At 34.5% G+C, this 25,272-nt stretch overlaps 2 protein-coding genes across 3 annotated transcripts in view; one reads left to right on the forward strand and one right to left on the reverse strand.

Moving 5' to 3' along the window:
* LOC141378433 (uncharacterized) overlaps positions 1 to 25,272 on the reverse strand; it is a 283,306-nt gene that overhangs the window by 2,476 nt on the left and 255,558 nt on the right. The gene's annotated exons all lie outside the window — the stretch shown is intronic.
* mbip (MAP3K12 binding inhibitory protein 1) lies at positions 12,407 to 24,979 on the forward strand. Its single transcript, NM_001256179.1, is given in 9 exon segments — positions 12,407 to 12,571; positions 13,079 to 13,195; positions 14,603 to 14,815; positions 16,354 to 16,450; positions 19,318 to 19,383; positions 19,847 to 19,999; positions 20,103 to 20,197; positions 24,507 to 24,545; positions 24,655 to 24,979. Coding segments are annotated over 9 exon segments (1,038 nt in total). The 5' UTR covers positions 12,407 to 12,418; the 3' UTR covers positions 24,760 to 24,979.

Raw genomic sequence — 25,272 nt, forward strand, 5'->3', positions numbered from 1 at the left:
CCCAAAAAAAACTAAAGAATTGTGTTGTTTGAGCTCATTTAAAATGAGTAGTTTGAGCAAACAGCAAACATTTTTTTAGCGCAATAATTATGATTGTAGGAGAAATCCAACCAAAAAAATTATTTTAACAATGTTTCAGAAATAATATATATATATAATAATTCTTAAAATAAATATCGAAGTAACACAATTTAATAAATCCTATTCAACTATTTGATGTTGTTGTTCTCATGTATTGGAGCATGTTCCCCTCCAGTGGTTAGTTTTCCGATTTTATTTACACTTTAACATTGCTTTTGTTTCTGTTTGAAGACATCTGGAATAAATTTTCTTCTGCAAAAATAAAGGCAAACAATTATTACATCCATACTAAAATGAATTATATTAGTGTAACCATAATTGTGCATTTTGTACCACAGTTTCTGTTTTTGATTACATCTTTTATTTTATTTTTGATTTTAATATGTTGTTTTGCCGAGTCTTATCGTTCATTCATTTTTCTACAGCTTAGTCTCTTATTTATCAGGGGTTCTGAACCCAGCGGTATGAACCGCCAACTATTCAACCATATCTTTTACACAGTGGATGCCCTTCCAGCTGCAACAGGTCAGGTCTACATTATGTAAGTTAAACAACAAAATAGTAAAACGCATGAGAGAATTGCAAAGTAAACTGCAAATGTAAAGTTTAAGTATGAATAAAGTTAAACAGACTTTAAAAACTAACAGATTTAAAACTCTGGAGTGCAAGAAACTAAAGGCAAAATATTTGTCATTTTAAATATTTCATACTGTGCCACTATCCTCATTTAACCCCACCTGTCAGCAATACCAACACATGTTTGATAGTTTCAATGTAATAAATCTAACTATTAATTTAGGTGTCATGTTTTATACAGTTTTATTCAGCAAGAGTGTACTAAATTGATCAAAAGTGAAAATTTTTAAAGTTATAAACTATTTCTGTTTTAATTAATAAATGCTGTTTGTTAGAATTTCCAAAACATATACAGTGCTCAGCATTATTGAGTACAGCCCATTTTAAAACTAATATTTTTATCCATTTCTCAGTGAATATAGACAATTTATTTTGGTGAATTTAAACAAAGCAGGTTTATTAAACATTCATTCATTCATTCATTTCCTTGTCGGCTTAGTCCCTTTATTAATTCGGGGTTGCCACAGCGGAATGAACCGCCAACTTATCCAGCAGGTTTTTCCGCAGCAGATGCCCAACCCAACCCATCTCTGGGAAACATCTTCACACTCACACACACACACACACACACACACACACACACACACACACAATCACACACACACACACACACACACACACACACCCTCAAACACTATGGAAAATTTAGCCTACCCAATTCACCTGTACTGCATGTCTTTGGGGTGTGGGGGAAACCGGAGCACCCGGAGGAAACCCATGCAAACGCAGGGAGAACATGCAAACTCCTCACAGAAACATCTGAGCCGAGGTTCGAACCAGCGACCTTCTTGCTGTGAGGCGACAACACTACCTACTGCGCCACTACGTTGCCTTAGTTTATTAAACAGATATATTTATTCAAATAACATTTTAGTCACTAAACATACTTACAAATAGAAATATTATACAATTAAATTCAAGCAAAATATTTCAAACTAAATAAAACCAACAAAATTGCAACTCAATTTTTCCATTTTTTAATTTAATATTTTTCTATAACTTATACATTTTGGGTGTACAAGTTTTTGGACCGTTATCGTAAGTTATTTTGTTGGATAAGCTCCAGATTTGGCTCCAGTACTGACTAATCTAATGTAAATGCACAAATATAATATTGTATAGCATCATATTAAAAATATAAATTTAAAAGATAGATTTATGAGGGGTGCACTTACATATACTGATCACTGTATAGCATTGTTTCAGTAAAACAGCAGTAAAATGCAGTCAACTCTGATATTAATGTAATGCAATAAGAAGTGTTTTTAAACCCCAAATCACCTCAGTAAAATTTCTGAAGGACATTTTTGACAAATGGAGAAATAATGCTGAAGAATTAGCATTGCCGTAGGAATGAAGTACACAAGAATATATTAAAAACAGTTATCATAACAGTTATCAATATATACATATATATTCCACTCACCTACCACCCCCCCACCAACAATTTGTAAAGAAGATTTTTTTCAACACATTTCTAAGCATAATAGCCTTAATAACTAAATTCTAATTACTGATTTAATTTATCTTTGCCATGATGACGATCCATAACATTCAGGAAACTTCTTAGCTTAAAATGCAGTTTAAAGTCTAAACTAGTTTAACTGGGCAGGTTAGGGTAATTAGGCAAATCATATTAAAGTGATTTTTTTTTTTTTTAAATGAAAACTGCTTTTATTTTAGCTGAAATAAAACAAATAAGACTTTCTCCAGAAGAAAAAAATATTATAGGAATTACTATGAAAAAATCCTTGCTCGGTTAAACATAATTTGGGAAATATTTGAAAAATTATCCACAAGAGGGCTAATAATTTTGACCTCAACCATATGTATATTTGCATGCTAATTGATATACTAATTATTATTATTAATGATAATCGTGTATACATAATAATAATAATAATAATAATAATAATAATAATAATAATAATAATAATAAAAGACATTTTTGAAAAATGTCCAGAAGTGTCATATAGCAGGCAATTTTCCATAGCCACCCACACAACAATTACAATCAGCTTTTACACCTATGTACAGTAAACACATTGGCAAGTAATGTCTAAAATATCATCCACTAAAGGCCTGGATTATCTAAGCTGCCAACCCAAGCCTCTTCTCCTCCTCATGCGTCCCGCTGCGTGGGAATATGCTCAAACAGCAGTGAGTGCAAGAGGATGTCAAGTGTTACAGTTCTCTTCCCACTGCAGGAATTAAAGAGCGCCACAGAAAGGACTGGAGCTGAAAGGTTTGTCTCCAAAACCCTTCCTAAAATGATTAACCCTTCCAGAAGACATTACAGGGTTCAGCACCGAGCACTTGTGCTTTGTCACTGATGGCAATTGTTCTTTTTCTTAGTTGTTGCGTTCATCAGTCTCCTCATTATATGGAAAAAAAGAAGAAAAAATGTATGAATAGACGAGGGAGATTTTCCCACACTTTCTCGGGACAGAAAAGAGCACCATTGTGAGCAGCTTCCCATCCCTATTGCCCTTACACTATTGTTTGACAGTCGGTATTGCTATAAACGGGCAGCCTGCCTTTCAAAACGCTCCCTGGTAGAAAAACTTGGAGTGGTGAGCGCCGTCTGACAATATCGCCTAAAGAGTGAAACGGCCGACGCTGAATATGATAGATACTGAACCAGTGTCAAAACCCTTCAATGTGTCTTAGAGGTCACGTTTTTGACCACAATCTGATGCTACTTTGATTGACAGGGGAAGTGATTAACAAGGAGAGCAATGTCATCATCACTCAAAACAAACTACGCTTTGTTACACTGACCATATAGAAAGGTTAAGTATAGTTAATAATATTAACCGCATGGCTACACAGAAAACGCTGGTACTGTGAAAATGATGGACTGCTTCAACTCAATGTTGGGTGAAATATGCAAAAACCCGAAGGCTGAGTTGTAAAATATATAACTGAATAAATAAATAAATAAATAAATAAATATCCCTATTTAACCCAAAATTTATTTGGGTAATTGGTAATAACCTTTAAAATTCTTAATGTTTGACACAGAAAGGGCTATAAAATGTATAGATTGGTATGTATTTGTAACAAAGTGTCTTTGTTACATTGTAATTACACAAATGCTGAATATATATACAAACACTGTGTGTTATTGTGCTATAGTTATACTGTGCTTGTTATAGTTTGTCAACATGTATATTTTACTGTTATTAAGGTAAAAGTTAGATGTAATGCGAGCGTGTTTCAAGTGTTTTAATATCAGCGTATCATATTAATAGCTTCAAGGGGTTTGATACAGCTTTACATAAATTAATCAAAGTGCGGTAACTGTTTTGTTTTTGCTGAATTTTCCATTTGCATATGTATTTGTTTTACTACCAACGCCATGATTAAACTACAGTTAGCAAAGCAAAACAATGATTTGTGGTTACAAGAGTGTAACTATATAATTTTGTTTTGTGTTATCTGTAGTAATAATACCATGGTTCATTTTTTATGTAATGTAATTGTAAAAAAAAAAAACATGCTAAGCCTATACAAAGTACTGAAAACATATAAGGTACTTAAAAGCATAGTAAAAAAAATCCTTCAGAAAAAGAGAATTTGTTGTTAATTTACCAGACCCAATAGTATCTGGATGCAGTCTTGCATATGTAAGCTGAGACTACATATCTCAGACTTGCAATGTCAGACACGGTGCACTAATGGGGTGGGGTTTGCTGTGCACATTAAAAGCATTGCATGCAGCTCAGATTGTAACTTCACCCACTCTGCATTTAGACCCTTCTCACCAGACCTGCCGGTATTTAACAATTCAATATATTGTGTTACTGTAAGTGCATGATATTTTTCATCATAGATATTTCAAATGACTATGAATAAATATGTAATATCTAATCATATTTAGTATTATTTAAACTTTTAGAAAGCCTTTGAAGAATTTTCAGATTGTTGTATTGGTAGGTGTCTTCATCACAGCATATACTTCAAGACTAATCATTTTCAAACAAAAATTACGTTAATCTGGCCTTCTATGACATGACTGATGTATTGATTAAAAAGATTCTGATAAGCCTTTTGTTCATTAACTCTGATAACATTACAAGGTGACTACTTGTACAGGGTTTCTGCAAGTTTCACCAAGTCAAATTTAAGACTTTTAAAAACTTTTTTAAGACCATCAAAAATGCTATTTTAGACTTGTATAGGGCTAAATGCGAAGGATTTTTTAATGTCCCAGTAAAAATTTGGCTTTTTACTTGCCTGATAAAAAAAACCCAACTAATTTTAATTAGTTATTTCTTAGCCACATTTTTTTAAATAACATGTCAAAACAAGCAGACTCTAGTTTTTCATTTCATTTTCTTGTCAGCTTAGTCCCTTTATTAATCTGGGGTCGCCACGGCAAGTTATCCAGCAAGTTTTCACGCAGTGGATGCCCTTCCAGCCGCAACCCATCTCTGGGGTACATCCACACACACATTCACACACACACACTTATACTCTACGGACAATTTAGCCTACCCAATTCACCTGTACTGCATGTCTTTGGACTGTGGGGGAATCCAGAGAACCCGGAGAAAACCCACATGAACGCAGAGAGAGCATGCAAACTCCACACAGAAACGCCAACTGAGCCGAGGTTTGAACCAGCAACCCAGCGACCTTCTTGCTGTGAGGCAACAGCACTACCTACTGCGGCGCCACTGCTTTGCCCGACTCTAGTTGTGTACATACTAATAAAAAAAATCATTAAAAATAAATATATAAATATAAATATATGTGCAACAACCTGTTATAATATTAATTACAAAAAGAGTTGTGCTTTAAGTTTATTCAGATGTATTGTTGGTGATTGGATATGTGTTGAACTGATAGGGTAGCTTTACATAAACAAAGGAAAATTAAGACCTGTTTAAAATGATTTATGACCCACATGACAATATTTCAGTGAATTTTTGACTTTTTAAGGCCCAAAATTCAATTAAGGAAATTTAAGACATTTTAAGACTTTTTAAGACCCCACAGACACCCTGTTATAAAGCATTACTTACAGTAATCTTAAGTGATTTAATTGTGTCAGTGTTTAAAACAATAGTATTCAAATGCAAACTTGGTTAGTTGGTTAGTTCGCTTTTTAAACTAAAGATAAAATAGTAACTTGTGTAAATGTATCTCTGACTGCAACATGTAATTTCCCATTCCTGATGTTTGTTAATTTAACATTAACTAATGATTTCTAATGAGACCTTATTATAAATTGTTACCTACTACACTTTATAATCATTTGGCAATTTCATTTAATCTAGTTTAAGACTAAAAGATTGACCTTTTTATCAAAGCATATAGACAGTGATTCCCACAACTGTATGCTCTAGTTAAATGCATCTTATAAAGCACCTGCTTCGAATGTTATCACTCGATTAACTGTGCATTATCAGTGGTTATCAGTTGATAGATATGGGCCAGCAGAGGCCTTCTGTGCCTACTGGTAGGGTCAGAAGGCTGTTATCATCCATCCACATGGTTTATCAGCTATACTAATAGAGAAGACTACAGATCCAGATCTGTTTTTACTTTACTGTGGCGGCTGGGTTTAGGGTTGGGGTAATGGTAGACTTTGATAAAATACAATTAATGGGAAGTTAAATGTATTTGATGTGATCTAGCCAATTAACCATGTGGATGGATGATAACAGTCTTCTGAGCCTACCAGTAGGCGCAGAAGGCCCCTACTGGCCCATATCTATCAGCTGATAACCACTAATAACGCCCATTCAATCAAATGATAACATTCAAATAAGCTGTCATCAAATGCTTCCTTTCATGTAAACATGAATATTTCTTGTTTAAAATATTACAAACAGCAGCTACATGAATTCTCGATCTTTTGCTCTGTGATTCTACCTCGAGATGATCATCCTGGGGCGTCTAAAGATTGCACAGCTCCAGTTGAAGAGATGTTGTCGACCCTACGAGGACATCCCAGAGTCTTGAAGCAAAACACAATACACAAATTGTTCTTAATTGTTGTAATGATCAGGCCACTTATTTGAAAATATATTATATGCACAGACCTCATACATCAACCTTTTGAAAAGTACACTTTATTCAATTCAATTCATCTTTATTTCTATAGCGCTTTTGCAATGTAGATTGCGTCAAAGTAGCTTAACATAGAAGTTCTAGTAAATCGAAACTGCGTCAGTCCAGTTTTCAGAGCTGAAGTTCAGTTTAGTTCAGTTTCGTGTGGTTTCATTTTCACTGTTAAAAGTTCAAACACTGAAGAGCAGCTACACAAATCCCAAATCAAGCAAGCCAGTGGCGAGAAACAAAACTTCACCAATTGACAAAAGTGAAAGAAAAAGCCTCAAGAAAAACCATTATCAGATGGGCACGACCATTTCTCCTTTGACCAAACTTTTTGTGCAGAGCTGCACAAAAGACTTTATGGTATGACTGCAGGTTAATGTGTATATACAGTCCACTCTATACACAGAAACTTAATGCATATTTTAAGCTGCTCTGGAATGATAATTATTGTGAAAAGCGCTAAAAAAATAAATCTGATTTAAATCTAATCATTTGTTTGAAACTTTTTTATTTATTCTGAACATTTATGCTATAGTGCAATACACAAAATGTATCTGTGATTGATATGTAAAATGATCTTTTTGATATTACACCTGTTAGGGGAAATCCAGTTTGTCAATATTGTTTGTGATAACACCATATATTGTAATAAAAGATTCACCACTTGATTTAAAATTTGATTCCGTCACATGCCTTTAATTTACTCACCTTCGGCCAATCCAAGATGCAGAGAGGCTTTTCGTCGTTAGTCGAACATTAAAGAAGATTTCTGGGGTTCTTATGTCCGTGGCTACAAACACTTTGAGAGTGAAACAAAAACATACAGGTAAAACAAAATACCAGTGGCTCCTGATAATACATTTTGTGAAGCAAATCAATCTGTACAAAACAACAACTGAACATTGTTTACAATTTTACTAGTGCTGCACAATGTATTATATCATGAGTCTATAATAGTCACATCGCAGGGATCTGCAATGTAGTCAGGATTATAGTTGACCAGATACTACCGTTAACACCATAGTGAAGTAATTACAAAACATATGTTTCAAGTGAAAGTTTATAATATGCATATGTTTTAAGGCCTGGCTGTAAGAATTTTTAACCTAAACATTTGGAAACAATAAATTAAACGTTTATAGCTTAAAGGTCAATTGTACATATGTACTCAATTAAAACAATATAGTGTTATGATTATTATTATTATTAATATTAATATTATCATCATTATTATAGTGATTCCTTAATTCCTGCTTCTGAATACTCTTTAACTCCCAAAAAAATTATAAATCTTTGGTTATTTGCATCTTTTGTAGTTGTTTTGTACTGTTGTACTTAACTATGCTTGTCATTTTAAAGGATACCAATATTTCACCCCTTTTTAAAATTTAAGATAAGTCTTTTGTGTCTCCAGAGTGTGTCTGTAAAGTTTCAGCTTAAAAAAAACAGCAGATTAGTTATTTATACATTTTAGAATGTTGGAATGTTCTACTCTAAACACGATTTAGCTGCTTTTGTGGCCTGTGCCTTTAACGCTGGTTCTCCCTGCCCACCGTTCCCACCTGCCTGTCAGACGTGGACAATTCCATATCAGTTTAGAAATAATCATAACCGGTTATTATGTACTGACGTCATTTATTTCATATGCTCTCTGTCGCGAGGAAGACGAGCACAGTATTTACAACACTCCAGGGGCCTGTTTCAGTTAGGAGGTTCAAACAACTCAGAGTTTAAACTTGAACTCTAAGTTGATTTACCGAGAGATTAAAAACTCAGAGTTTTCGGTTTCAGAATAGCGGATCTAAATTAGGTCAATCAACTTTTAGAAGACCAACTCAGAGTTAAGCGCGCACACTGACTATTAAAAGGCATTATCAATGGAGCGCAGATATTACGAGTGACAATGGCAACATCTTTAAAAAAGAGATCACCATTTCTTTCTCCAGCTGAACTTGAAGTGATCATGCAACGTTATAGCAAATGAGTGTATATATTTTTAAAACGAAGCAACCATCAGTGAAACAGAGACAGTTAGCCTGGGAAAACAGCTGCTCAAGTTAATGCGTAATTTTACATTTAAAATATTTAAATATTTAAGTATACTAAAATAAGTAATTTAATGTGTGATGTTTATACATTTTTTACTTTTTTACTTTTATACACGTTTATCCGTTTTAATAGATTTAACAGTGCACTTGTGTGTCTGCCTTTTTTTCTTGATCAAGTGATAGAGTTTGATATAACATTTAGAAGGTAAGCAGTACCAAAAATAATTTTTAGAAAGAATAATAATTCCATTAATCTAGTTACAGTACATGTCGAAGGTCAATTAATTTAAGCTAATTATTTATTGTTCTGTGTGCGACTAAAAGGTAGGCAATATCTATGTTTTGATCCAAATATATTACATAAATGTATGTGCAAAACTGGAATATTTTATAAAAGATGCGAATAAAGCAGCGTTGCGATCCAATGAGTCAAAGAAAACAAAATCGTCACTTCCTGATTAACTGGCGCTAAATATCAACAGTAAAATCAGAATTTACTGTGGTAGAAGAAGCTGCGTCAATTATTTATTTAATAAATGTACTTGCGTCTCAGAAGACAATGAACACGTGGGGTGTTTGAAGTCATGAAACGCGAAGACTCTTGACACGCTCTAGATGCTCAGATGTAATAATATACACTAATACTTAAACAGTTAAGCCATTTTAGAATGACTAAAACAACATTTAAGGCGTGCTACAGTGTGCTCAGCCTGCTGGTTTGTCCATTCACACACATTTTCATCATCATATAAAAGACCTTTTTTTAATGTACATACTGTAATTTGTTCAGCAAAAGTGTTTCCATCGTAGTTTATGCACATATTTTCTATCGAATAAGTTAATCCTGCTCAATTATGCATGTTTTTTATGCATATTATTAAAAGTTAAGTGCATCATGATGTTTCCATCAATCGTTTTTTATGCACATATCCAAAATGAGCATTAAAATAGGTGGGTGGAAACGAAAGGCTAAGGCGAGAAATACCGCTTCGTCTTTAAAAAAGTGGAGGAGACCGACAGAAACTCTGAGTTTAGAAAATAAAACCTGCTCCTGACCAGGTTAGGTTCACAGAGTAAGTTACCACAGTAACTGACTCTGAGTAAAAGTTACCTCTCTTTTAGAAACAGGCTTGACTTACCCTGCTTTCTCAAGTTTAACAAACCTGCCATTTTGAAACAGAAAACCCCAGAGTTTCTCTCATTTCAGGGTTAAAATACTCTGAGTTTTACTTAACCTCCTTTCTGAAACAGGCCCCAGGTGCCAACTAATTAAAAACGCAGAAACTGTGCACAATTTCACTGCATGTGTTTGCTTTCTGGACAGTCTTTCACTGACACTTACAGCAGAAGCCATATTTCTCTGCGATTTAGGGAATGAAAGTGAACTCCATTTCTCTCTCTCTCTGTGGCCCATTTCACCTGCTGGCGTGACTTTTCCTCTCGGCTGCTGGTGTGACTTTTCCTTCCCTCTCTTTTCCTCTCGGCTGTTACAACGATACTTCTGGATATAAGTCTGCATTCCCGTGGCTGTACCTGTACACTGTCGCGAGACCAAAAAAAAATTTATTTCCAAATAAAGCGCGGGAGCGGTCTGTAACTCTGGTGTAATTTGAACAGGAGTGGGCGGTCTCACAATATCGCTCCCGAGCGAGCAAGCGAGCAAGCAAGCAAGTGCACGTGTGTGTGTGTGTGTGTTTATTTGATTGGTGCTGTCTATGTTTGTGTGTGTATGTGTGAGAGACAGTGTAATGCTATGTGTCTATGTGTGTTTTTAAACAGACAGCTTGTTATAGCCCCCGCCAAAAAATATAACACTGTGTATGGAAAGCATCATCAATGCACCAAGATACCGAATTGAACCAAATCGATGGCATGATAATCGTAACCGAACCAAACCATGAGACCAGTATAGGTTCACACCTCTAATCAATAATATCGATTTTTATTTACTTTAACGACAAAATGTCAGTAAATAGCGCTATTCTGCCTAGCCTGCTTTACTGAGCTGAAGTTGGTTTTATATTCACATCACATTGGTTCATTTTTGAACAATGAAAACCTGTGAAGCGCCCTCTATATTGTTTACCCTTCTACTCTGAATATTCAGTCTGAAACAGCATGTAAATGTGACTTACTAATAAATGTAATTCCTGCACATCGCTGACCAATCACTAAGCACACAGGTGTCGATTTAGGACAAAACGCGTAAGAGAGAGTAAGGCCAGCGATCCTTGCATGTATGAAATATTGAACATTATGAAGTTTTGCTTGCAACACTGAAAACATGCTAGATATAAAGCAGTTTTTCATTGGGAATTTTAGTATTATAAAGTACTATAAACTTTTCTAACTGGTGAATGACATGATCTAGTGGGTCTCTGTCATCTTTAATGTGCGTGTTTGTGATAACAGGAGGCGTGGTTTTGGCCAGCAGTGGAGAGATTGAATTTAAAAAATATTATGCTAGCCGGTTATCATTTAGGCTGATCCCCTAATGCACATTTAATATACACTGCCTGAATTAATGTCCACAAACCAGGATTGAGGAGTCTTTTATATTATTGTACTGACATGCTGTTGTGGTGATAAAGACGGCATAATCTCTGTAATTCATTACAAACATGCACTGTTTTAAAAACTTTTTAAACTTGTAAAACTCACTCTCGATCACATTTGATGATGACTGATGATCACAGAAAGCTGAACAGATCTTTTAATCCCAGTTGCTTTGCACACTTTGTGCCTTGTTGATATGATTATGCGTATTACTACTAATACATGTTAGTACGCGGCTGTCAATCAATTCGGTGGACAGGGAAACCGCCCTCCTATGTCACGATGCGGTGGGCCTCAAAATAGGAGGGATTTAAATCCTATTTTAACATTAAGAAATTTTTTAAAAAGAGACCTATTGTCTTTATATCACCTTAATATGACTGTGGACACACACTATACCTATACACAGTTCTGTCCAAACAGATTAGAAAATATTATTTTCATCATAGGTGCCCTTTAAAATTATATTTTATGCAGATATGCTCCACTACACAATAACTCAATTTTAGCAAGCTATTCATCTGGTGAAATTGCATTTATATCGCAATATATATCACAGTGAATGAAAATATTGCAATGTCAGTTTTTTCCAATATCATTTAGGCATACATTTTTTATTTACAGGCCTTTACCTTTAACGTTACACAACCTTTTGAACCCTATTTGTTTGTCTGGGTGTGTGTATTTTTAAATAGCTTTTTAAAGAATGACATGAAATGATCAGGTAAATGCATTACCCTTGGCATATACATAAAAACCCGTTTCATTTTAGTCATATTGATAAATTGTAATGTTAAATGCGATTTAAAAACACAAAAGGGTGAAACAGAAGATTGTTTTGTGACGGACAAAATAATAAACATTAAACACGGTCAATGTCAATATTTAAACTATCGAAATAAAGTAATTTACCTTCGTTTATATTTGCAGTAGTCAATTTTAAATGCTCGTTATTTTGCTAGCGGAAGTGAGGTCATGTTATGCAGGAGACCGTTGGTCCAATCAGCGCAGCAGCCGGGAGCGGAAGAATGATGGCGGCGGACGGCGAAAGACGCGGTGCGTGTGCTGCAAGTAAACAAGAGCAAAGCAGAAGCCAGATTTCACTTCATGCAAGACAAAGGGATGCTTTCAGAGACTGCGTTGCCTCTATTGTCGACTCCCTCGCTGAGCTTGGAGTAAAGGTTTGTTTAAAAGCAAATTCTGCCACGGTGTCACTGTTTGGGATAGAGCTCTTAACAGTCATATTTGTAACGTTATTTCATTTGAGATGCCAAAAGCTAAATATGTAACGTTAAATTATGGAACTTTTCCGAAGTAACAAGATCACCCATGTCGTAAAATTATATGATTTGTCCGCGCTAATATGATTTGTTTCAATCACTTAGATAATTTGTCTGTACTTGTCTGCAATAAGTTGTAATATGCAATATTTCCACTGTCACTGCTGAAATAATCAGCCTGTCCTGGAGTTTTTATAATGGTCTCATATGTTTCTTTTCTGGATTTTTATTCAATTTTTAGCTGGTTTTACTCCCTGCCTCCCCAGCTGACAAGTGCCTAAAATCTTACTACTCATTTAACAAACCATATTGACCAGCGAAATAAACCACCTAGTCTGTTTTAGGCATCTTTTCTGCATTGACAATTTAGAAACCACAACAACAACAAAAAACTGTCTTATTTTCCAGTTAAAAATAGATGATAACGCATTGAAAATCAGTGCCAATGTCAACAATGTGAACATCTGTGAGCTTCAGCCATCTCATGTGCACTCCTGTTTACAACAGCACATCTCCAAACTACAGGTAAACAGAGTCATGTGCATTATAACATTTACTAACACACATAGCTGATTTTTTAAGTATAAAGATATCTTCTGAACCTTTAAATAGATCTTGTAAGTGAATTTTGTTTGCCATTTATTTGTTTACTTATCTGTAATGAACCTTATCCAGAGAATTGGTGAACATTTGTTTCCACAATGGAATAAAAAATTAAACCCATTATGTCACAATTGTAATTCAGAGAATATCATCAGTATTGCCAGAAGGAAACATGATATATTATTGGTGGAAAAGTCAGAATTTTATAATGCTATTTAATATTTTATCTTGCATTTTGACTTTTTATGTTAGAATAGGGACTTTATTGCCCACAAATCTTCATTTGTATCTCACATTTTTGATAAAACGTTTAAATTACAAGATATAAATTATTATAAACGAAGTCAAAACCATTTGAAACCCTGAGATGCAGAGTAACAATACTGAAAATAGTCAGAATTACGAGATAATGTTCATCATTTTCAGTTGCAAGTATCAAATCACAATGCGTTGAAGAAAAGTCACAGTTATCCTTACTTATTTGTTTTTTCTTTGGTGGAAACAAGCTTTTGCTGCAATGTTTTTATTTTATGAAATTAAGGCTTTGAGGGATAGAAAGTAAGTGCACTCTTTTAGTTGATCATTAAAATATATAAAATACATAGTACTGACTCATGTTTATTTATAATTAATCACATCCAAATTCAAAGCTTGTGTGTGTGTGTGTGTGTGTGTGTTTGTGTGTATGCATGTATGTATGTAAGTGTGTGTGTGTGTTTGTGTTCGCGTGTGTGTGTGTGTGTGTGTGTGTGTGTGTGTGTATATATATATATATATATATATATATATATATATATATATATATATATATATATAAATATATATATATATAAATATGCTATTTATTAAATTTTTTTGAGAAAATGTTTATTTACATTTACATATAAAATATATATAATATTTTTTATTGTAAAATTAAGTTTTATGTATATGTGTGTTTTAAATATGCATACTACACACACACATATATATTATGTTACAACGTATTTATATTTTGGTCACGGTTTACTACGATTAATCGTTGCCCTGCACTATTAAATTCATATTATGCAAGTGGAATAATGTTGTTTCCTGAATAATGTTCTTAAAATGTAAATATGTTCAGTGTTTTTTGCAAAACAAAAACTGACAGGGCAAAATGAATCCTTTGTCCTTCAAGATGGTTCTCTGATTAGCTTATCAGCGTTTTTTTTTTTTTTAAATGTATATGACCAGCATTACTGCACATTATCTTCTGACTCCTTGCTAAGACACAGTTTATCATTATAAAGACACTGTAAGACTGTCTTTTACCACATTGTTTTTTTTTTATTAACCTTCTGCTTCTAGTCGGTCTCTGAGAGTTTGAAGCAGATAGTGGAGTCTGAGGCAAATAACTGTACAAGTTCCAACCCAGACATCGGTGAAAGGAAAGAAACTGCACATACATCTGAGCAGATGTTTACTGATGATCCTCTTACATCTGACCACTGTGCTGCCCTTGAGGATCGAAACAGGACTCAAATCGATGATAACGTGCAGATCAAGGCTGCTAAATCAGAGGTAAATTTATCACTTCAAAATGTAGGCATATTTTACACAAATCACAGTTGTATTTATTGGAATATTTAAACAAGTAAGTGATCATATGAATATTTACAAATTGGGGTAAAACGTAGTGGTTTTGAAGGATAGTTGCAAAATATAAAGATTAAAAATGACAATTAATGACAATTTTTTATTATTATTATTATTATTATTTTTTTTTGGAGCATCCGTTATGTAGTGTTTTTATATGTCATCAAATGATTCCTATTCGAAATATGTTTGGCACCGATGACGTAGTGGTTAGTGCATCAACAAATGCACTCACGGCGGTGATCACGGCGACCTGAGTTCGATTTCCACCTTGAGGTCCAATGCCGACCCTTCCTCTTTCTCTCTGCTCCCCATGCTTTCTTGGTAATAGTCTCTACTGTCCTGTTTGTTGATAGTAAAAACTCTGAAAAAATTATTATTAAAAAAAGAAATATGTCTGGCAAAGTTGTTTTGATACATAAACCATTGTTTCAGTGAATTAAATTTTAGTGTGCATCTTCTAAAAATCTTAATAAAATGTGCTTTACATTATTTTAATAACGCATTTTAATTAAGAAAAATATTACCCTTTTATTTTCTAATCAAATCAAATCTAACCAAATAATTTTGTCATAATATTATAAAACATATATATATATATATATATATATATATATATATATATATATATATATATATATATATATATATATATATATATATATATATATTTTTTTTTTTTTTTTTTAATATATATATATATATATATATATATATATATATATATATAGTTTAAATCAAAATGTCAAATGTAAAATCTTTTTTCATCCAAGAGCTATTTTCAGTTTTAATGCAGTAAGTCATAAGTACATTGCTACGTATTAAGATAATTTATTTAGTTGAATAGTTTATTGTTTTCATTTTTATTTACCAATGATTATTGTTAGTCTGAACATTTATTTTTGTGTGTTAAAGCAATCTCTTCTCCCAAAACACAATTAAAGTCAATTGCTTGACAGTCAGAATGTATTATTTGCATGTAATCTGCCCCAGTTGGTCAGTCATATGCAGTGTGAATTGCCATCTGTGGACAGACAGTTGAGAATGAATGAAAGGCTCCTTCACCACTTTTCCTTCAGAAAGAAACAAATAGCCACCCACTTTGAGAGTCCTGAGAGAGGTCCTGGTCCTTGCAACGTTATGAAGTGGATGTTCATTACACGCTGAAATTGCATGTGGGCGAAGGACAAGGAGGCCCTCATTTTTATTGCTTATTTATTTACAGTCACTGTAATAAAAGGCCCAAGCAAATCACAACTATCTGAAACGGTTACGTGTGAGAAATATTTTGATTTTTGGAATAATTGTGTCCACCCTGGTCACTTGTTAGTCATGCAGCCCGTACGGCCTAGCGGTCCTCATTATAACTAAACAGCAAAAAAGAAGACAGTGAATTGATTTTTTTGTTCTTCAATAGCTCATCAGCCTGACCCTCATTGCTCTCTCTCTCCTCATTTTCTCAGATTGAACGTAGGATATCTGCATTTATAGAGCGCAAACAGCTGGAGATCAATGAAAACAATGTGAGGGAGTTTTGCAACGTGATCGACTGCAATCAGGGTGAGAATGGGAGGGTATGGGCGGCAGGGGGGTGGTCAAAGGTATACTGCACAACAATTGCCAATGTTTGTAAGAGTGCTGATTTTCACTGACGTGAGGTCAGAATTCAACTGTCATTTTCACAGAAAATTCTACAAATAAAATCTATTATTGTTAGTGCTGTCAAACGGTTAACTATATAAATAATCCAAAATAAAAGTTTGTATTTACATAACATTCATGGCAGTTTTTCTGAGGCTTTTTAAATGTTAAATTCATATCAACATTATATCTTCATTTATTTATTTTATTTTCAGCTTAGTCCCTTTATTAAACAGTGGTCGCCACATCAGAATGAATATATATATGTATATACACACACACACACACACACAAACACACACACACACACACACACACACTTAAACAAGGCATTTACGCCCATAGAACTTGCACTCACTGGATGTTTCCTTTTTCAGACCAAGTAGTAACATATCAGAAAACCCTTTAAATCAGCAGCTTTCTATCCTGATCCTGGGAATCCACATTTGTACTGAGCATCTTATACACACTCAGTACAGCAACTACACCCATTCTTGTCTACAATATTATTTAGAAAAACTGTTTTGATCCACTTCAAACGTTGACAATTATATATACATATAAGCCATTTTCACCTATATAACTTGCACTAACTGGATGTTTTTTTTTTCAACCACTCTCTGTAAACCATAGAGACTGTAGGGCTTGAAAATTCCAGTAGATCAACAATTTCTGAAACACTCAACCATATTCAGAGTCCCTTACCCAAAACAGAATATTCTGTAATAATTTACTCACCCTTCACTTGATCCAAACCTGCTTCTGTTGAACGCAAAGATATTTTGAAGAAAGCTGGAAACTCATAGCCAATGACTATGGCCAGACAGAATCTGCGGACAATTTTTGCTATTTCTGCGGAGAATTTTGTAAAAAAAAAAAAAAAATGTGTGGATTTATGTAGTATTATTTTAAGAATATCATTACTAATAACTTATTAAATGAAATACAAAATAATAGTTTTGTAACTTTTATTTAGGGTTTACAGTGCAAATCCATCTACATCCATTTATTTGGTAAACAAACCAAGTCTATCATATAATGTATCTACTAAAAGACAAAACAAATATTACTTTACAAACTGTATTGTAAACAACAGTCAATGTAGTCAATATTATTGCTGAAATGAATTTAAAAACTGATAAATATGAATTTACACGAGTACATAAATAGACTCAATGATGGGCCAAAAATCTGCGGATATCTGCACACCCAGATTCCTTATGAGCCTACTAATGACTTACAAGATATATTTTTCCTACTTTGGATGTCAACAGCAACTGTTTTTCAAAATATCTTTTTTTTTTGTGGGTGTGTTCAACCGAATAAAGAAACTCTTGTTTCTGTGAACAATCTCTTTAAATCAGGGGCTGATCAGTCCTGATTCTGGGGACCTACTGCTCTGCACATTTGTACAGATCATCTTATACACAGTCAGTACAGTTCTTAAACCTAATATAATGAGCTGATGGGATAATAATAAGGGATGAATAAAATGCGCAGAGTGGTGAATGTCCAAGACCAGGATTGAAATCGCTGATTTAAAGTGTGTGTCTTCCTCATTCTGATCCTCTGTTTGATCTTCAGCAGATCGTCTTGACCACACCTGCATGGCTATATGCATTTAGTTGCTGACATGTAATTGGCTAATTAGGTATTTGCATTAACAAGCAGCTGGAGAGGTGTACAGAATAAAGTGGCTGTTTAGAGTATGGCTGTGTTCCACTTCACTAGACACGTACAGGCAAATTCATGAGGAATTAGGAGTCCTCGCCTTAATTTTAATGCGCATTCCACTTTGTCAATAAGGACAAGGGAGGTTTACATGGACACACTCTTGACTCCTCGATTTTATACGAGGGTTCGAGTCTGCTTCAAGTGTACACTCCAGTACCTGTATATCCCACAATGCAATGCGAATGTCATCTCAATAGTGACTTGCATTCACAGTGTATATTAATTACCAAGTGTTCAAGGGTTTAGGGAACTCCATATTAACCCTTTCAGGTACTCTACCAGTTGTGGACACCTGTGTAACATAACCGATGACATACATCTATGTAAATGATATGGAGGAAAGTTAGAAAGTTAAGGGCATAATTTGGACTGGAATGCACCATATGTGTCGTTATGTTTGGTAATTTCACGTAATTCATGTGCTTTAGAATTCCATTAGGAACATAGCGAGCATTGATGCTGTCTGATTTGCATGGAGCATTGTGGGACATTTTAGGGAGGAAATGTTTTAGTGCACTGGAAGAATTTTTATTTATTTTTAATTTTTTTTTGTGGTTGAGACAGCTTCTTATACTGGCTAAATTCCTAACCAGTGCCCTGACTGCTAAACAAGTGGCGCAGGAGGTAGTGCTGTCTCTTCACAGCAAGAAAGTCGCTGGTTCGAACCTCGGCTCAGTTGCCATTTCTGTCTGAAGTTTGCATGTTCTCCCTGCGTTCGCGTGGGTTTCCTCTGGGTGCTCCGGTTTCCCCCACAGTATAAAGACATGCAGTACAGGTTAATTGGGTAGGCTAAATTGTCTGTTGTGTGTGTGTAAATGTGTGTGTGTGTGTGTGTGTTTTCCAGAGATGGGTTGCGGCTGGAAGGACATCCGCTGCGTAAATAAACTAGCTGGATAAGTTAGTGGTTCATTCCGCTGTGGCGATCCCGGATTAATAAAGGGACTAAGCCGACAAGAAAATGAAAGAATGAATATTACTGTTATAAGAAGCAGAGGTTTTATATTGCTTTTGCTGTACAAACTAACAATATCTTTTCCCTGTGTGGTGTGCAGAAGACAGCTGTGCAAGAACTGATGCAGTCTTTACACCATATCCTGGTTTCAAGAGTCATGTCAAAGGTGTGTTTTTTTTATGTGTATTTTCATTGTAAGGAAACTTAGTATTAGATAAGGTTATACTTATTTAAAACTGAATAATAAATATAACGACAGCCTGAATTTGAGTCCCGACTTGTGGACCTTTGCCATTCCCCCTCTTTCCAACGTCACTTCCTAACAATATCTACTGTCTTATCACAATAATTTAAGAGGGAAAAAAATAAAGAAATCATAGTATTAAATCATACAGTTGGTGAGGGGGGCTTGTAAATAACTCATGAAAGTATAAAGTTACGTTTAAAACCAAGCACACCATTGTTTTTCTTGTGAAGTTCCCAATGAGTTTATTAAGGTGTATCCATATAAATGGCCCACCCTGTATATTAAACAGCATAGCAGTAATTCGTGCTGTGGCCCTCACAGTGTAAATCAATATCAACACATTTGGTCAATTCTTGAAGCATTAATTGGCGTTTGTTTGCAGTGACTCGTGTTATAAATACATACGGACCCCAAACCAGAGGGGCACATGCTGATCTGGGAGAGCAGCCGCAGGGATCCATCAACCGAGACTGTGGAAACTCTGCCGTTGAGGAGAGGCTCCACAACATGGAATCTCACCTTAAACTTCCACCAGGTAGATTTGATTCCATAGAAGAACAAGTGGAAGTTAATTCATTTATTTGTGCTGTTTTTCACAATGTGAAACTGCTACTGTTACTGTATCTGTCTCTTTGCAGGTCCAGTTCCACAAAGCGTTTATCAGCGACTAAAGAAACTTGAAGATCGAATTCTGGAGCTCGAGGGTCTTTCCCCGGAGTACTTCCACTCCACAGTAAGTGGTGGGAAAAAAAGCGAGAGAGAATGTATGTGTGTCCTTGTTTGTTGGAGGAGTGGAAGATCAGATATTGAATTAGTCTGTTCATCTTAGCGGTGTCATTCCTCAAGTTCTACACTCTTTGAGCATCCACCGTATCTTATGAACAGAGAACCAGACATTGAGGGATTGTGATAGGGGGTTTTGTGTTCGATTTTTAAACAAATTGTCAGTATGATTCTATTTGAAAAGTATAATAGAGAAATTCATATAGAGAGAAGGTAAATACTGAAAACACTGCAAGCTTTATTCATACCTTAATATGTATGTAGTTAACGAAGCCACACTATTGACACAAAGCATGCAGGATCTATAATTAAATAGTCTTTTTGTGGTTAACATTATTCACATATATTAATCAATATCACAGTTTGATTAGCTGGAGTTCATTTATTTATCCGTGACATTTTTTGTTAGCAGTTTGCATGTTTAGGATTGGATTCTGTTTATCGGTCTGCATTAATGTGTTACAGAAATCATGTGGACTTAGCTACAGAGAATGTAGAAATGCTAGTGATAGTATATAGCGCAATGTGTGTATCCGCAATGGTCATATTGCAAAATTAGATTAAATAAAGATTAAAAGATTTAATTTAAAGATTTTAAATTATTTGTACAATAATCATGTTACGTTCCGTTCCATTGTCTTTGATTACTTTAACTCTCCCCAGAAAACCAGAAAGCACGGTTTATTTTCACAGTTTATTATTAATCTTCCCAAACAGAGCTATTAAAAATCATCTGGTGAATTGATATTCATATCACAATATACATCGCAGCAAAACAAAGTATGGTAATGTCCTTTTTTTTTCAATATCGTGCAGCCCTACTTCCGATGAAGCCTGGCTTATCTACCTTAAATTGCCTAATAAAAAAAGCAATCCATCACCCAAAAGTGAAAATTCTGTTATTATTTATAACCCTTTAATTTTTTAATACCTGATTGAGTTTCCTTCTATTGATTGAGCACAAAAGAAGATATTTTTAGTAGAGCTGTAAACCTGTAACAATTGGCTTTCATTGTATTTGTTTTTATTACAATGGAAGTCAATGGTTATCAGTTTTTAGCTTTATTCAGAATATCTTATTTAGTGTTTAAGAAAATATAGACGCTCATAAGGGTTTGGAACCACTTAAGGGTAAGTAGATGGTAAGTAATTTTTAGGTGAACTATCCTTTTAATAATATCTAAATATAATCAAAATATTAATTCAATAAAATTAATGTTAATTTGATAACATTGCATAAATTTTGGACTTGACTGGCATTAAAGGGATAAGTTCACCCAAAAAATGAATTGTCAGCCAGTTTCTTTCTTGTGTTCAGGTAGATATACTGAAGAATATTGAAAAAAGCAACCTTTGACTTCCATAGTATTTTTTTTTTGTTTGTTTCTCCTTTGAGTGGCAGTAGCTGTGCTTCCAGCCCCCTGTTTTAATGTCCATTTTGTAGTATTGCATGATAAACAAGTAATGGAAACACCAAATTTTAAATAAAAATCCCTTAATTTGCAAAGTTTTTTAGCTCACTTGGTGTGGTTTGGGACGAAAAATGGGAGAAGGAACATATTTGCCAAATAAACGACATAGCTAACATTACACCAGATGACCAATCAGTCTCCATTATTCTTGTTAAGTTTATTGTTGGTTAATAAAATAATATGGAGTCAACCTAGGGCCATATGTAGCAGAAAAGCAAAAAAGAAAGTATTGAGCAAAAAAAAAATAAATAAATAAATGCAAATCTTCAAAAATTGCTATTTTTGGGAAATAAAAATAAATTTTGCTAACTGCAAATACAAATCAAGAAGTGAAAAAAAAAAAACCTAAAATATTTGCAATTTAATTATTCTCTTTTCACTTTGTGCCCCTGATTTGACAAGGGGGCGGAGTCAAGGGAACTTTTGCGTTTACAGGTCTGGACCTACCTCCTTTTAAGCGATGTCATCACCTAGACACACAGCATCACAGAAATGGTCTTACACAGGGTGTCCGTGGGGTCTTCACAAGTATTAAAACTTGATAAATCAATGTAGACAAATTTAAGGCCCTTAAAAAGTATTACATTTTGTATCAGTATGCTAAAGTTTGCATGAATTTAATCTTTGAATATTGGGATGTTGTGTAGTTTTTCAGAATTCGATTAAATCCTGCTAGATTTGACATCACCCTGCTTTGTTTATTGCTATTGCCATGGAAACACTGTTATTCCTGCTGTTCTATAGGCGCCACCTGGCTTAGCATTTTAAATCAGTATATGAATAATGTATTCGTTTTACAATTAGTATTTAGTAGACTGTAAGTTAAAATGTTGCCGATGAGGTCTTAAAATGCATGGAAAGAGTCTTAAAAAAGGCCTTTAAAGGTATTAAATTTCATTCTCTGATTTTTGTATATACCCTGTCACAGCCCAGTAGGTCCGGTAAATGCCCAAGTTCCCTTGTCTCAATCTTCTTTTCACATCAGGGCCACAAAGTAAAACACGCAGAAACGAAAATTGAAAACAGCATCGCAAACTCACGGTTGACTAAAAAGTTAATCAAAATGAGCATTGCAATTGACTGTACGGGTTTTGTAAAGGCAATGCTGTAAAATTGTTTTGCAAATATATATCGTTTTTATTATTTTATATATATGCAAATACAAATCAAGCAGTGCTATATATATATATATATATATATATATATATATATATATATATATATATATATATATATATATATATATATATATATATATATATATATATAGCACTGCTTGATTTGTATTTGCAGTTCTTGTTTTGTTTGCTAATTTTTTTTTCTTTAATTTGCATTTATTTATTTATTGTTTAAAACTTTATTTTGCAAGTATATATGTATATATGAGCCTAGATTGACTCCATATGATAACTTTGGAACATTTTTAGACACCCAGAATGCTGTTATTACGCAAATTAATGTTAGCATGCCCATTTTCTCTGTTTTCCACATTTCAAGAATGCATAAATGTTTTTTTGTTTTTTAGTTTGTAAAGCACGTGTCATGTTAAGGCAAGTGTTTCTCAACCACGTTCCCGAAGAGTCCCACCAGCACTGTATGTTTTGGATGTCCCTTTTGTCTGTCACACTCATTACAGGTTTTTCAGTCTCCGCTAATAAGCTGATGATCTGAATCAGGTGTGTTTGGTTAAGGAGACTTGGTAAATGTGCAGAGCTGGTTGTTCTCCAGGTTGAGAAACACTGTGTTAAGGTACCATAGCTTTATCCATTAATGAGACATGATACATACATACATATATATGATAAATGGCCTCTTTTGACCCATTTAGTAATATTTGTTTGTTTGTTGCCATTTCCACTGTTTGTTTTTTCCCACTGTACCACAACACGTCCTTCTCGCATGTGTTTCCTCTTGCGTTCACGACAGTTGGCCGGAGAGTTCTTCAAAACCATTAAAAGCTGATATGAGTGATATATATTTTTTTCGCTCACTTCAGAATTTGTTATCCCTGTCAGATTGTAGCCCATCAAAGTTAGCTGAGTAAGTGCTCTTGAACCGTTTCTACGCCTCCTCACACCAGCTTCACTTAGTTCAGTGCTGGGCTGAAAGCTAGCTGATTTCCATGTCCTTTACAATGTGTGTGTATGTGTGTGTGTGTGTGTGTGTGTGTCTGTCTGCATATTGCCAGTAAAGTGGGACATTGAGTGCCGTCAAATATGCTGATCTTCTTAGTTTGCGCCGCAGCTTTCAGCAAGTCGAATGAATTAATTGAACTCTACTGACCAGGGTGAGCGGATATCATGCATCTGCCAAGTGGGTCCATATGCACCCATGAAAAGTGATTAAAATGGAGATAAATTATGGGTAATAGATAAAAAGAGATAGACAGAACAAATGAAAGGGCCATTGGGTGACAGAAAAAATCCCAATGGCCCCCACTTAATACTATTAATCAGTGCAAGTCCATAGCGGCTCGGGTTTGTTGGCAGTGATTGAGTGATGCTGAAGGACATCTCCGTTTCATACTCTAATCATGTGCCGTTTCTGTCCACTTACGCTTGTCCTTGGTTCGGCTTTTTTGTTTTGGCTGCCATTACATTTTTCTCCCCTTTTTGCTGTATTTTTTTCCACCCCCTTGTGAAAGCAGCCTTGTAATAGTTTTTCTTTGTTTTTGTTTAGTCTGATATTGAGATAAATGCTGCAGCGTGTTTTTGAATGACGCCTGATGTGCATTGTTCATATAAATCAGCATTCGTTTCATGCTTTCATTTCTTTTTTTTCGCCCAGAATTACTCGCACAAACGACCTAAAGCCTCAATGTCGCAGGTAAGTTCCATTACTGATTCATTTGCGTTTTCATGGAGAGAAAAAAATACGAAGGTCCCGCTGTTGAAAGAGAAGGTATTAGCTGATGAAAACGCTCTTGTTTTCACAGAACTACAGTCTGGCTGAGCTCGATGGGAAGATCAGTGCCGTCAAAGCTGCCTTGATGAAGAAAAGCAACGAATTCCAGTCCGCAGACGCAGAGTTTTCATACTGACACATGCACTTTTACTTTCTATGTTTTATTTTTTTCTTTCTCCTAATGACTTCATCTTTTTGGTCATGTGTGCAACTATGATGATCACACATTTCAGAGAGTGTGTCAGTGAATATGTTATATCTATAAAATGTATGGAAAATGTTTTGTTTTTTACATAAATGTGTCGTTGTGTTTTTTTTTGTACACCGCTTATGTAAATAAATGTGCATCTGATTTGATGGTGTTTTTCTTATGTATTTTTCCCTCAGCTGATAGCAGCCCTCCAGTATTTTTAATTTTCTTTGGAAAATGTATTCATCTTCTGAATGTGCAGTGTATTGGGTCACAAGGTTTATTGGTAACACTTTTTAATAACACTATGAATCAATTATTAAGCATTAGCATATATTGAATTCATTTTGTTAAGCTTTAACTCAACATTACTAGATGTTAGTAAGCAGTTTATAACTGCAGCTACCAATGCTGTATTCTGTACTTATAAGCACATTTATAATGTGCTTAATAATTGTA

This window comes from Danio rerio, chromosome 17, assembly GCF_049306965.1.
Source record: "Danio rerio strain Tuebingen ecotype United States chromosome 17, GRCz12tu, whole genome shotgun sequence".
Classification (NCBI taxonomy): Eukaryota; Metazoa; Chordata; class Actinopteri; order Cypriniformes; family Danionidae; genus Danio; species Danio rerio.